The sequence below is a fragment of the Castor canadensis genome, chromosome 8 (assembly GCF_047511655.1).
Source record: "Castor canadensis chromosome 8, mCasCan1.hap1v2, whole genome shotgun sequence".
Taxonomy (NCBI): Eukaryota; Metazoa; Chordata; class Mammalia; order Rodentia; family Castoridae; genus Castor; species Castor canadensis.
In genome coordinates, this window is record NC_133393.1 from 30426124 (window position 1) to 30440937 (window position 14814).

At 37.3% G+C, this 14814-nt stretch overlaps 1 protein-coding gene across 6 annotated transcripts in view; it reads right to left on the bottom strand.

The window, feature by feature from the left end:
- The window catches only part of Carmil1 (capping protein regulator and myosin 1 linker 1), a 325017-nt gene that overhangs the window by 125463 nt on the left and 184740 nt on the right, over positions 1 to 14814 (bottom strand). For all 6 annotated transcript variants that reach the window (XM_074082734.1, XM_074082733.1, XM_074082735.1 and 3 more), the window contains exons 13-17: positions 14148 to 14251; positions 11414 to 11491; positions 11204 to 11280; positions 7734 to 7838; positions 2940 to 3009 (exon numbers count right to left, since the gene is read on the bottom strand). In XM_074082734.1, coding sequence (XP_073938835.1) covers positions 2940 to 3009; positions 7734 to 7838; positions 11204 to 11280; positions 11414 to 11491; positions 14148 to 14251 — 434 coding nt within the window. The remainder of the gene's footprint in view (positions 1 to 2939; positions 3010 to 7733; positions 7839 to 11203; positions 11281 to 11413; positions 11492 to 14147; positions 14252 to 14814) is intronic.

The window sequence follows — 14814 nt, forward strand, 5'->3', positions numbered from 1 at the left end:
TAATTGCAATGAATTATGGAATAATGTACAGAATCGTTTCCTCTTAAAGGAACTCTCACACCTTGACTTTCTGCATCTTCTCCAAAATATAAGAGATTCTCCTCCCACTTGGAAGGATACTATGCTTAAAAAATTCACTTTCATCATTTATCTATTCTTTTCCTGAGATGTGACTAAGAAGTAATTTGACTTTTTAAAGCTCATCAGAGTCAGGTGTGGTAGTGCACAACTGTAATCCCAGCACAAGGGAGACTGAGGTAGGTGGATCATGGGTTAGAGGCTAGTCTGGGATATACAGTGAAACCTTGCCACAAACAAAAACAGACCAGAAAACATATTCATTGCTTCCCTTCAGGTAGATTGGTACATGAAGAGAACACAGAGGAGTCACAGTACCTCTACTACCACATAAAACAGTTTTGAAATGCTTCTTTAGGAACTAACCTCAAGGGCAATGGAACACCCATTTCTTGCATATCTGCACCACTGCTAAATGGTACCCTGGTTCCCTTTGAGAATGAATTAGGATCAGCCGCAGGCCATTTAGAAGCAAAGCTAATGGAGGGAATACTGTTTTATGTCCAAACTTCAGGTGTGACTATAAGTGATGAGACCAATCCTTCTTATGAAATACCTTTGGGAGCAATTCCAGAAAATGTTTTGGTAAAGATAGAATATGTATAAAGCTTCTAACTGAACAATTTTAGAAAGGCAATAGTAACCTATGCTAGAAATTCAAATGTTCAAAGTAAGGATCACTCATAGCAGTCCTCTTCCTCTGCAGATAATGGCTCGCTGATGCTGGCCACACCCCTGTGGTATTGCATACACTAAACACTATCTCTTAAACTATTGCTATACCCATTCGAAGTCTGCCATTTTTTACCTACAAAATATCAATTTTTATATGGTTCATCTCATATTATTGTCTTTGAAAGATGTGATCTTCACAAAGAAATTTAAGGAACAAGTTATATAGCAATGCAACATGGTGTTCTTTGAGTACATATCCTGTATCATTTACTTGAGCAGAAAACATGTAATAATATTTAATATTCTAATAATCACTGCTATTATTTACAACAGAATGAGGACAGTGTATTTTCATTATGGTTCTGCCTTTAGTAAGTTTGATTATTTTGGCTTTTTCAGACCTCAGCAGTTTCCTCATCTGTACTAATGGTAATCAAATAGTTACTTATGCTTAGTCCAGCTTTATCACAAACTTAAATCAAAGGTGTTAGATTGGTAGCAGTTAAGATAGCTAATCAGGATAGAAAACTCACATTATGAGTCATCGCTAATCCAGTACTTTGATCTCATGAAGCGGTCACATTTATACCAACTTCCTCTTTTTCATGGAATAACCATTCCCAGCTCCCCTTATCTCACTCCTTCTCCAATAAAAAAAAAAAGACAGTAAAGTGCTAAAAACCAAATAATTCATACCACCAGAGTTGGTTTCTACTTTATAATTTATCTTTATAAATGGAAGACCATTGACTTGCACAAGAAAGTTCTACATACAAATTAATTTTGTTGTTTTTTTGCTTTTTCAAAACAAGACTAATAAATTACAAAGATGCATTCACCCCAATCAAAATGAAAAAATCCTATACTAATAATTTATATGGCACAATTTCAGTCTTGTCAGTTCTACAATTTTCAAAGATATAAAGTATAAATCTTATTCAATAACCAGTGTTGGCTTGGTGCCTATCATTTTGTTAGGAGCTAACGGAAACACAATATAAAGTATAACGCAAATACTGCCCTCCAGAAAACTACAACCTAGCTGGGAAAGTGTTCAGAAGCCAATTTAATAACTGTGTAAAGCACTATGCAGTTCAGTGTCCAAATGCATACTGCTATAAGGCCAGACAATTAGAAAAGAATAGGATCACAAAGAATGAAGAGTCAGAGAAGAAATCAGCAGAGACAGATAGGAAAATAGCAAGAGCCAACATCCATGATGTGTACCAGATCCTCTCTGAAGAGGCACTTTTCAAAGAAGAGCAACTTTGTACCTTGTAACAACCCAGTAGGAGAGCTACTAAGGTTATCTCTATTTTGCAGGCACAGGAGATTTAGTGATATCAGTCAATCCATCCAGGATTGAACAGCCCAGAGTTTGAGGCATGCAAAAAGAAGGCTGGCCTAGGGCTACACCCTCCAAGAGTGAAAGGCCTTGGGGAGAAAGAAGGATAGGATAGGAATGTTCAGGAAAGAGCACAAAAAGCCTAACAGCCAAGAATAGGAAACAGGAGACAACACCTCTACTCTTGAGAACAGATGGGGTTTGACATGTTGGGCCAAGCCAGGCTCTGAAAAGGCTGAGTGGCTTGCACATGGGTATTTTCTTACTAATCTCCACACGAACTAAACGTTTTAAGATAGTAAAAGTTCAGGTACCCTCTGAAATGAAAAGACTTTAATTTCAGTTCATCCCATTGAGTCTTTGATTTTATGTGTTTGGATCTGCTGTAATTCCAAGGAAATTTATAATTTTCCTGTTATAAATCAAGATATTAAAAAGTAAAAATAATGAGAAAACAGCCATTCTTTTTCACACTCTACAAGTCCAAGTTTGGCTATACCATTTGTCACCTGTAACGAATGCTATATTTTAAATTTCATGATGGTAGAACTCATTTATGGTTTTTTAACTCAAGGCTTCATCACAAAATACTGAGGCAATAGGCACTAAGAATGGGGGGAAAACAAGTCATTAAAAACATACTTGAATGCTTTCTGAATGGTGTTCTATGGCTGCTTGCAGATAAAATTTGCAAAATACAGAATACCTGAAACTTGTGTGTGTTTTTCTGCTTCATTTATAACGCTTGTGGAATCACAGTACTACACTTTTATCCAGGAAAAAGGCAAAGCAATTTTGAGACTATTATCTATTCCAGTGCATAGTATAATGGTAGTCTTACCTCACAGTTGCTGAGATCAAGAGAAACCCCCTTCAAGCTATGATTACAAGCCAGGCCCAATAACAGTGCTCTGAGGGGAAGAAATGCACATATTAGGTACAATTACACATGATGCACACACACAATGTAAGCATACTGAATAAAGCCTGGAAAAAAGAAGAAAAGCTTTTTCTGTACCACAGGTCAAGCACCAAACACCCTCTCACTTTTTAAAATGCCAAATGCATTTCTGCTTCCTGACAACAGTGCACAAATGACAGGGCAACATTCTTCTGTCAGATAGGCAGAGAGTCTATCATAAATGCAAAACCTGGCAGGATTGCTATTCCTATGCAAATAAACCAACAGCACACCTAATTGCATATTGAAATTGTGTTCATCACAGATAAATTCCCACCTGCATCTGCTTGAGAACAGTTTTAATAATGTTTAGAATATTATTAGGCAATTGTTATTAAAGTAGCAAAGTAAAGCTGGTTTTCCCTAAGGAATATGGTAGTGAGAGAGTCCAGCTCCACCATATTCCAGGATGGAAAATTATAGCTGGATGAGTTTACTGCAGGACCTGAGGTAGTACTTGGGGAAGGGGTAAAAGCACTGGAGATGAGAAGGCACAGGTCTTGAACGTGAGTCCACGATCCTGCCAAGCCAACCACCTGCCTGGTCAAGGCAAAACCCATCTCTGTTCTGAAAAGGTATTCTCTCATCTGCAAATTGAGGAGATTGGATTCATCATTTTGATGACATATCTGTCTCAGAAAATGAATTGGTTCTGCTTTCACAAGTCAGTCCTATAAAATCTAACACCAATGAGCAGGCTTGAATAAAAAAAATCCACGTACGCACATATATCCATTACACTACACTGAATGGGAAAAAAAAATGTTTAGACCTTGTGAGGAACTCAAAGCTGAGCAGGAAAAGGCTCATTCTCTCAAGCAAAGGAAATAAATAATAAATATGTGTGCAAATAACTATAACACAAGGCAGCTAGATGGTAATAAGCATAAACAATAGCATTTACTACCTAGACTACCTTGTTCTCTCTACCCATACTCTAAACCTGCCCCAAGGCAAGAGTAACGTGGGAAGGGAGGGAGTTATTTCATGCCCAGGTTGCTGAAAGTTTCTGTTTCCCATAATTCCCAGGCCTTACCCACTGAGACAGACCTCCAGAAATGCCATGGAGAGCTGGGACTTGACTGCCTCCAGTTATAAAAGCCCTAGCCAGACAGGAGGCCAGAGCCAAGTACCTTTCTTTTCATTTTTTTAAAAATCCACTTCACTGGTCCCTTACTGTGGTAGTAATGGGGTTTGAACTCAGGAACTCTCACTGGCTAGGCAGGTACTCTACTACTTGAGCCACTCTACCAGCAACTCTGAAACACCATTCTATGACAAATCTTGAGTATATCTCATCTATGTACACGCCAATTACATTACTTCTCTTTCCCTAAAATTTGCTCTTTCTCCCTTTCTTTTCTGGGGGCAGTAGTGAGTTGCTGAAAAAGGACTTGGTACTAAAACCAAAAGTCCTGGCCCTGTCACTAAAAGTTAGGTGACTTCAGCAGATTACTTTTGGGGGTCTCAAATATAATGAGAGAGCCTGAACACTACCAAAGAGGTCTTTTATTTCTAATACATTCTGTATGTTTAAAATGTACCCACATATTTCAACAATGCATTTATTTATTTACAGATAAAAGGGAAATACTTCCTATTTTTCTTAAGATTAAAGCCCAGGAAATGGTGTGCTTTAAGATATTTTACTAAAAGGTCAATGATCAAGAGGCAAGGACTCATGAGATCAGTAAAAATAAGTAACCAACAGAAATCATTCTTAGTGAATAAAATAAAACAAAGCAGAACAACTACAACAAAGCATAGTGGGCACTGGGGGGAAATTCTAAAGCAAAAAAAAAACAAAAATGTTTTTGTAACCTAATGATAACAAACTGCCGTAATAATTACCCACTTAATCCTCAATCACTATGGCAAAATTGGTTAAGAAAAGAATTTGTATTTAATTTCCTCATCTCTGGAGAGGTGACACGTTATAATTTTGGAGTTACATATTCAATAGATTAATAAAGATACTCAGTCAAGGAGATGGGTTTAAAGAAAAGGGGTATGAGTGGCAAGAAGGGAGGAAGAGGAGAGAAAAAGTAAGAGAACAAGAAAAGCAGTGCAGGGCAGCCTATGCTGCCCACTGAGGGATTCTAGGGCAAGGAGCATCCTTGAGATACATGGGAACAGATCCTTTGTACAGATTTGGGAAACACCAAGAAATGGTATCACTGTGCTCTCTAAAGGCCCATGAACTGAAAACAGCCTTGAAGAAAAAATGTAACTATGAAGGAAGCAGGTGGTACATTCATTGTTTCCTTTAAAGGATCCCAAATTAACTGGGAAAATTCTGGAACATATTATGTCCAACCTTGAAGTATTAGTTTCAAAAGAAGTTGCATTTCTTTAGTTTATTTTCTCATAGCTATTGATCCCAAATGCTTCAAGAAACAAAGTAATCTCTCTGCCCCTGGGAACAGTGGAAGATGATACGGGGTTAGGAGGGTCACTGAGCCCTATGGCAGTTGGCTGACAGCAGTGAGAACTGCTATACAGTCACAGGATGCCCTCAGCTATTCTTTCTGTGTTTTGGGAAGGCTTCCCTACTCCATGTCCCCCTCTGTCCATTGCTGTTTTCTTCCTTCATCCCGCTTCATTGTGGTAATCATCAAAACATATCCTAATAAACATCCTACAAACTAATCACAATCTACTTCTCAGGAAATCCAATGCATAACAATGATTCTGAGCCTAAATTTCCTCAGTTTATAAAATGGGGAAAATGATACCAACTTCCCACAACAGTTGTCAGATAAAATGGTGACAGTGCTTATATAAACACCTAGTAGAGCATCCAGCTTAGGGAGCACTTTGCAATTCCCTTCCATCCCCATTCCCACAAAAGCCAACCTGAGTGCCTGTTTTCTGCTTCTTTACAAATTATTACCTTGCAAGCCATGAAGCCTTTTTCTCGTCTTAAAAGTTTTACTAAATAAAATATACTGCTAAGGAGACCACTGATTTAGCATAATTAAACATTCACATAAATAATAGACCACAAGATTTAACAATTACAAATATCTGTGAAGTACAACATTTGTAAGTATAAAGCTATAATAAAGTAGCATAAATCCAGTCTTGTTGTGGCATGGAATATTGCATAAAATCAATTACACCAACCAATTAACAGTTATTCTGCATTATGTGAGAGTCAAAAATAGCAAAAGAATTAGAAAACTGTGTGCTTATCCCTAAAACTGTTCTAAATGTGGTAACCTCCTGCTGATACACAATGAGAACATGAAACATACCTAGTCTTGCTTTCTATTCACTGCCCTTGTACCTAGCACATTGTAGCTGCTCAATAAACATTAGCTGAATGAATAAATGAATTTGATTAAATTAAAAAGAAATCCCTTTAAAATACTAATTCTGATAGCTTTCTTAATATCCATACAAAAGCCAAATCATGAGGCTTTTGTTTGTTGTTTATGGCTGCTACAAATTTGAGACCTCTAATATATATTAATCCAAAAACATCTTTTAAAGCCTGCTGTAGGGCTAGAGGCAAGACTCAAGTGGTACAGTGTCTGCCTTGCAAGTGCAAAGCCCTGAGTTCAAACCGCAGTACCACCAAAAAAATAAATAGTTAAAATAAAAATAATAAGTAATAGCCTGCAGTGACATAAGGTGTTTTTTTTGTTGTTTTTGGTTTTGTTTTTAAGCACTGGACTGGATGTATTCTTGAAGGTATCCATTGTTTTGGTCACATGGTATTACCTCAAGAAAGAGTGATTTATAAATTAGATGAATACTAATTTTCAAATAAAATGTATAAGAGATATTGACTTGTAACATTTCATTCAAGTTACAAGAGACAAAATAAATGCTAAAATTTATTTAAAATAAATGCTAGGGAAAGGAGAAACCTTGCACACATATGAGCATATTTGACAAGGTGCATAACCATAACTACTTGAAAACATCTTCCTTAGCCTCAGAGAGAATTTTACTCCAGTCTTTGTACCCTGAACTTTTGATTCCTTCTGGCAATGGTGAACAGAAATCTCAAGGATAACAAATTATTCTCAGATCTTGATTTAGCTAAAAGTTTTATCTATACAACTGTATCTGTCTAGGAATATCAATCCTTAACATGAGTTGGTTGCCAAGGAAGAATACCAAACAGACAGCTTATACTTACCTTGGTAATTCAGACACCAAAGCATCTAAACATTGATTATGTTGTATACACACAATATACAAAGATTTTGATCACTACTGCTAATAGAAATAGTTAGAATGAACATTGATTAAAGCATACAATCAAGAATATTTCTAAAATCTTCTGAATAGAAGTTAATAAAAAGGCAACGGTACCTGGGAACACAACTTTAAATTTAAAAAATTTATTAGCACATTAATTATACATATTAATGGAGTTCAGGGTGACAGTTTCATGCACAGAACACAACTTATATGTAAGATCAGTGACGATTACCAGGGCCACAAGCCAAAGGAAGAATCTTTTAAACAGAAGATATAAAAATATCAATAGTGCACAATGTACTTTAAATTTTTTTTTAATTGATACTTCTGTCTCAGAGTAGAAAGGCATTCTCATTTGCCTTTTCTGTCTTGGATGATATGCCTTTCACCCTTCCCTCAAGCAGCTGTAGTAACAAATTGAACTTTAAAAGCTCTGGAGAAAATGAATTAATCACTCACTTCAAGGGCTCAGGAGACAGTTTTGTGCCAGAAAGGTTGATTTGCATCAAAGCCAGAGAACTACTAAAAAACTGCTTGAAAGATGGTGGTACTTCTTTTCCTTTCCTGAAAAAGACACAGGAGTCAAACAAGTGGTTACATTCCCATCAAACCTAGTATTTAGTTACTCAGACACAGTGAAATAATCCATGAATCAGTCATATTCTCAGTAGAAATGTCAAGGTTAAAAACAAGCAGGTGTCTGAAACCTAAACAAATAAACCCAATATTATTTTTTAAATGATGTCAAAAAGGTTAAGACATGTCATTAAGCCCCTAAAACAATGAATTCCTGCTCTTTCGAGCTAATTAACTAATTAAATTTTATCCTCTCAAACTTGAAAAGACTCCATCTTTGGAGTTTTTAAACATAGGAGGTCAGAGATGTATATTTTTCATCAATTTTAAGATGTTTCTCACTAGACAGCATCAAATGTTAAAGATCGCTACCTGCATTTAGCAGTTTGCTTACATGTAGCAGGTAGGTGCAGTAAGATTGTGATCCGGTATGGAGCTAAGGAATAGCACAGAAAATCTAAAGGACATGAAGCCTGACCAAAAAATAACCTACTTAACTACTTAAGCCATACTGTAAATCTAATCATTTCAAGTCAAATATTAGAGTAATTAAAGACAAACTGAAATGGCTACACTCTCCAAATACGACTCCCTGCTGTTACAATGGGATCAAATCATACAGGTCAATGATAAGGTAGAGAATACCATACTATAAGAGTTAAAGAAGAAACAGGACTCAAGATTCCACACTGGAATTTGAACACTTTACTTGGTAGGTTTTAGCTATTATAATTGATGGAAGGACTGAAAAATTTGGCATAACATTCATGTAATGATAACAATTCAAATTCTGTTGGGGACATTCCTCAGGGCCAGGAGTATCCCAGTGGTCTAGTTTACACATACAATATTCAGTAATATTTGACATACACAGATCTGGGAAAACCTGTTAATGTTTAACAGTTTTAAAAGTAAAATTTTAAAAGAAGACAATTGTGGTGTATTTGGAAAGAAAATTTTAATAATTTAAATCTCTACCAGAGAAAATGAAAAATCAAACTGAAAGGAAGAGAATTTAGGTATACTAGATGATATTAGACATTTCAAAAACCTCCATTTCCACAAAGTGGAACAATGTAAGCTTATATATTCCTATTTGTATTTTGGTAAGTAAGAATAGTTACATTGTTTCTTACATGTAGTTCTGTTGTACTACTTTGCCTTGGTACTGACTGTTTCAATGTTTCTAAACATTCACTGCCCCTTTCAGAGGGAGGATGAAGCTTTGTCACCAACTGACAGCAGGGTTGGCCTTGTGAGCCCCTCTGGCCAATGGGATATGAAAGGACATGATATGTTTGATTTGCAAAGAGAAGCTTTATGAGCAGGTCCAGGCACTGCCATGATCTCCTTTTCCTCTGCAATACATCGGTCAATGCTCTAGATAGAGGGGGTTCTTTCCCAGACTGCAGATGATGTGGCCAGCCCACAATGGACAAGTTGCAAAACCACTGCTGCTGAATGCCTTTAAAGGTGGGGTATCTTTATTATTATAGAATGACCTCATCCACCTGATACACTTACGAAATTATCTGTGAACAAAAGTATGAATAGTTTGGTTAACAATCTACATCTCAGTATAAATGCAGTAATTTCACCATAATTAGAAAGGGCTTTTCAGGACTGTATCTAGGAAAGGCACTGGGTATTAAACAGTTTAATCACAGCCTTTCATTTGGAAGAACAAGGCAATTTGTTATCACAGTTCTGCTCTACAAGTTTAACAGCTCTACTGAAGACCAGTCATCACAGAATTCACAGTGTTGTGAACTTGAAAGAGCTGAATATACAAAAACCTTTATAGGCTGTGCTGTCCTCTTATAACTCTGTTCCTCTGTCAATTATAGCTCCACCAAAGCATGGCCTCATAAACTACCTTCAAACACGAGATGACTGGAGAGCCTCAATTCATGCTCCCAAATGCCGCCCCCACCTCCCAATTAAATACTTAGGAAAACCCTCACCTTCTCCCATCATTCTATTTCCTAGACTTTACACGCTCTAATCTTACTGTACTGTGGAATTTGTAACATATTTTTGCTATTGTAAGGGTTAATATCATTGTTGAAATAATGGTTCAAAAGTACTTTGAAATATAGATTGATAAATTTGCAAGGCACAGTTTTGGAATAAAGTATGTTACAAACTAAGTCTTCCAAATAAGTAAGGGTTATCCCCTTGAATATGGAAAGCTTTTAAAAAGTTAAGTAGTAGGCTAGGCGCCATTGGCTCAGCCTAATCCTTGCTACTCAGGAGGCAGAGACCAAGAGGATCGTGATTCAAAGCCAGCCTGGGTCAAATAGTTCACCAGACCCTATCTCGAAAAACCTTTTACAAGCAAAATAGAGCTGGTGGAGTGACTCAAAGTGTAGGCCCTGAGTTCAAGCCCTAGTACTGCAGGAAAAAAAAAAAGTTAACTAGTAGCCAGGTACAGGTGGCTCACATCTATAATCCTCCCTATTTGGGAGGCTGAGATCCAGAGAATCGGGGTTTCCATGCCAGCCTGGGTAAATAGTTTGTGAGACCCCCTCACCTCCAAGATAACCACAGTAAAATAGACTGAGGTATGGCTAAAATGATAGAGTACCTGCTTTGCAAGCATGAAGCTCTGAGTTCAAACCTCAGTCCCGCCAAAAAATTAAATAAGTAAATAAATACCTACCAAATATGAACAGCTCTTCAATATTAAATAATATTCCATGTCATTAAAGAGCATAAAATGAGCAAAATATGGCTTTGACTTGTGGTCATAACTACAAATGCTAAGTGTTGAAGTACATTAATCCGTTAGATGGTCCAGGATTCCACACCTATGTAGTCCATGTAATTTTCATACTTCTGCGTTCTCTCTCTAGTCTCAGTTGTTCTATGTGAATCCTTGCTGCTTTCTAATCTTTTGCTTTATTTTGTTATCAGCTATAACTCAGGAGCATAGAAGTGATATTCTAAAACTGACCTTCCACTCCTACAAATTACAACATGTGAGCTTTGACATGACTGTTCTCTTTGTACTCAGGGGTAGCTTATACTTACTTCTAAGCTCATCCTTGAGAAATATCTACAGAAGTTTCTAAAAGGGGTTTTGCTATATTAAGTAAGAGCACCTATCTACATATATAAAATAGCGTATTATGTAGTGCCCCTGAGTAGGCTGTAGTTATTGATAAGAACATTAACCTGTAGTCTTAGAAGATGTAACAAAAAGCTTAAACTTTCAAGGTCTAATATTCATAGGCAATGTTTTAAAGCCACGTACAACTTCCACCCTCTATCACCCTATTTTCATTGACATTACAACTTCTTCTCTGAGAAAAACTCCCCTAAAAGAAATGACGGTGGGGCTAAATCCTTACCGGTGAGAGAAAACAGTTCTTGAAAGATTTAGCACAGCTAAGTATTGAAGGCATCCACGGAGAAGTGCTCCACAGACCTGAGAAAGAGAGAGGCATGCTTACTTTTACATATTTCTAGGTCCATGAGAAGATTTCACTAGAGAGAAAGGCTCTATATCCCATCTAAATAGCTATTCTGAGACCCTCCAAAGCAATATAAAGAAATATTACCATGTCCAGGGAACATTCTGTATTGGATAAATCCAGATGAGTAATGGCATTTGGCTGGGCCAAAAAATTGTACATGTGCTTAAAATAAAAAAACAAAAAGTAAATGTCAGAATCTAGAAAAACACACAACCCACAACGCGAGTTAACACTTTCAAAGGAAGTCACTGGCATTTCTAGGATCATTCTACACTGTTTCCAAGAGGATCTGCAGACTTTTCTGTCATTCCAGTATTTTCCCTGAGAGCAAAAGTCTATAGGGACTTAAAATAAAATTATGTTTGTGTAAAAAGAAGGCCAAATCCTCATTTTTTACACATGGCTTCATTTTCCTGATTAGCTCAATTTTTATTATATAATTTTGGAACTGTACTAATTAATTTTAACTCCTGAGATTGAAATACCACCTGAATTGCAGTCACCTATCAAAATGCTAATCATTTTCAATGAGTCACTTATGTGAACTGGTACTACTAGAGCTCTCAGGCTATATTCTCTTCTGCTTGACATAATGACTTTTCCATCCTTAAAAAACTAACAAGCTCCAAAAGACTGGCCTGAGAGCACTATTAGTCCTCCTCCACTCCCACCCCCCCAGTCAAGTGCTGAGGTTTGAACTCAGGGCCTCATGCTTACTAGCCAAGCCCTCTACCACTTGAGTCACACCTCCAGCCCTTTTTGCTTTAGTTATTTTTCAGTTATGGTCTCACATTTTGCCCAGCATCCACCTTGCACCATCATTTACCAACCTCTGCCTCCCACAAAGCTGGAATTACAGACTTCTACTAATGTACCCAGCTTATGTTTTGAGACAGGCCTTCCTAACTTTTTTGCCAGCTGGCCTAAAACTGCATTCTTCCCATCTCTTCCTCTCATGTAGCTGGGATTATAGCTATGTACCACCCTGCCTAGCCTAATATTACTACTTCGAAAAAATTTAAAGGCAAAACAAAATCCCCACACATACAGCTAAGACATTGCAGGTTTCAGAGGGTCACAAGGTCTAAACTTTCTTCTCCCCACATGCAAGGCCATGAAAACAATGAAATGACTCATTCTCTGTTGTTCTCTAATTAATCTGGATGAGCTGAAATTCCCCTCTGCTTCATTGGATGCCAGCAGATACTTGCAAACCCAAAAAACTTATGCCAGGTATCTCAGTCTGTGGCAAGCACTCATTAAACTCAGCATCTTGACTATATGGTGCTTACAAAAATCCTCCCCATCAAGGAGTTCAGAAGAACAAAAGTGTAGCCTGAAAATTCTTTAGAATAACCCACAGAACAAATATTATGAAAAGCTCTGATTCAGGAAAATCATTTTGCTTTCACTTATATGAAGTTCTTCTGCCTCTCTCACTATTTGCCTGGCACTAGTGACCTCCAGACATTTAATTTTGATGTGGCTCTACTTCCAGCTACCAGCTGGGGGAGCTCTTATCACCCTGTAGTTGTGAAGACCCCACTTGGCCAACACCCTTGCAGGCTGCTTTCTGTGAAGTCACAGGCCAGGTTAAGTCTGCACACCTGTCCCAGAGTCCCAGAATCTCAGCCTATTCCAGGCTAGGAGCCCACACTCACTCAGGCCTCATAAATCCACTCCACTCTCCCTAGAAAGCTGCAATAAGATACACCCATGGCTAGGGAAAGAAGTCTTAAGCTATTTTGTTGTCTAAGGCAACAATTCATGAGTTTTATCATTGAAACTCAGTCTCTTCTTTATTCCTTCCTTCCACTCTACTTTGCCACTGTAATGCTTTGGTGGTTTCTCATGGGACTCCTTGCTTCATCTTGAAAGGAGACACATTCATGAATCATAAGTGAAGGTGACAATTCAAAGTAGAAAATGCATTGAAACAGTCATGATGTACCAAGCAATAAGTATTATTCAAATGTTTTCAAGTATGAAGGAAGGGAAAAAGAAAATTTAAAAAAAAAAACAACCTACAAAAAGGCCTTCATTTGTATTCCCTGCCTTATAGGTAAAGTAAAACAAAAGCAATGAAAATAAATTTCAGTGTTTTCATCCCAGCAAAGCAGTGGGATGCAAATTAAGGTCTTTCAAAGATGCTTACTTCCCATAGGCCTTGGTGTTAAGGGAAAATTTTCTCCTAAATTCTATCATGGTGACCAGAGGGACCATTTACCACATATGGAAATGTGATCATAACTAATTCTCTGTGTCAACAAGATGTGCCTTACATTACTGATTCAGGTGCATGAAAAATTGTGTTATAATTGAGGGGAAACTTTTTGCCTTCACAATCTAAAGAGTGGCTGCAGGTTACTTTTATTTGTGGAATACTCCAGGGCTGACTCTTATCTCAATGGTCCCTTTTAATTGCAAATTATAAAATAAAGAAAAAGCAATCAGCATTTCCAACACTATTATTTACTGATGAAATGGTTAGGTTTAAATTACCACTTTCTTATCAAGCAATTTTAACAGGTGGCATAATATATCAAAACAAAATAATTCCTTCAGAAAAAGTACTTCCAAAAAGAATTTGAACTTTGGCAACATTAAATATGGAAAAATATGTATGATAACACACTACATTTAATTATGGAAGGCTCTAGAGTTTTCATTAAAACATTTCACAAGAAACTCCATGACTTTAAGGTGCTATGATTAAGAGAGATGTAGAGAAATAAGTTATAGAGTAATGTTTAAACACGATTCCAGGCTTACGAAATATATCTTCTCCGCAAAGGGAAACAAGGAAAGGGAAGCTTACCGAGAGGTCATCTCCTCGGAGGATGTTCCCTGAGAGGTCGAGATGGGTAAGGGTGGAGGCAGTCAAAGTGTTGGCACTGAGTGACTGAGAAAGGCTATTCACCCCTGCAACATCGAGAAAACCCAGGCTCAATTTCCACTCCAGAAACAAAATGCGGTTTGTGAGTTTCTACAAATGGCCCAGCAGTCCCATCAAATTGCCAGACTGAGGTTAGCCCTAAGCACTGTCCCCAGACGGTAGTGCTGATTGTGTCTTCTTTTGGCAGTCCCTCTGGGAAGACAGACACAGCCATCTCACAGAATCTGCAGAGAGCAATGGAACTGGCCTCACTTTGTTCCCAGTCTTCTGATGTGTTCAACAACAGAAAGCGTTATACTCTGAAGTTTCAGAATGATGTAAGCAATCTGACAATTTCTACCTCCATTTAATCCTGACAGGGGATTCTTGATTTAGTGAACAGTATTTAAATGAGACATGTATAAATGCAAGCCATATAAGCTACTGAAGTACTATGAAGTTGATAAGAGGAATACATGACTCTATTTAAATATATTATACACAAGGCACCATTTGAATTGACTGGATTTTTAAGATTGAGAAGATAATCTATCTACAATGTGAGAAAGAAAAACTTTTAATTGCACTCTATGTTCTCTACAAATATAAC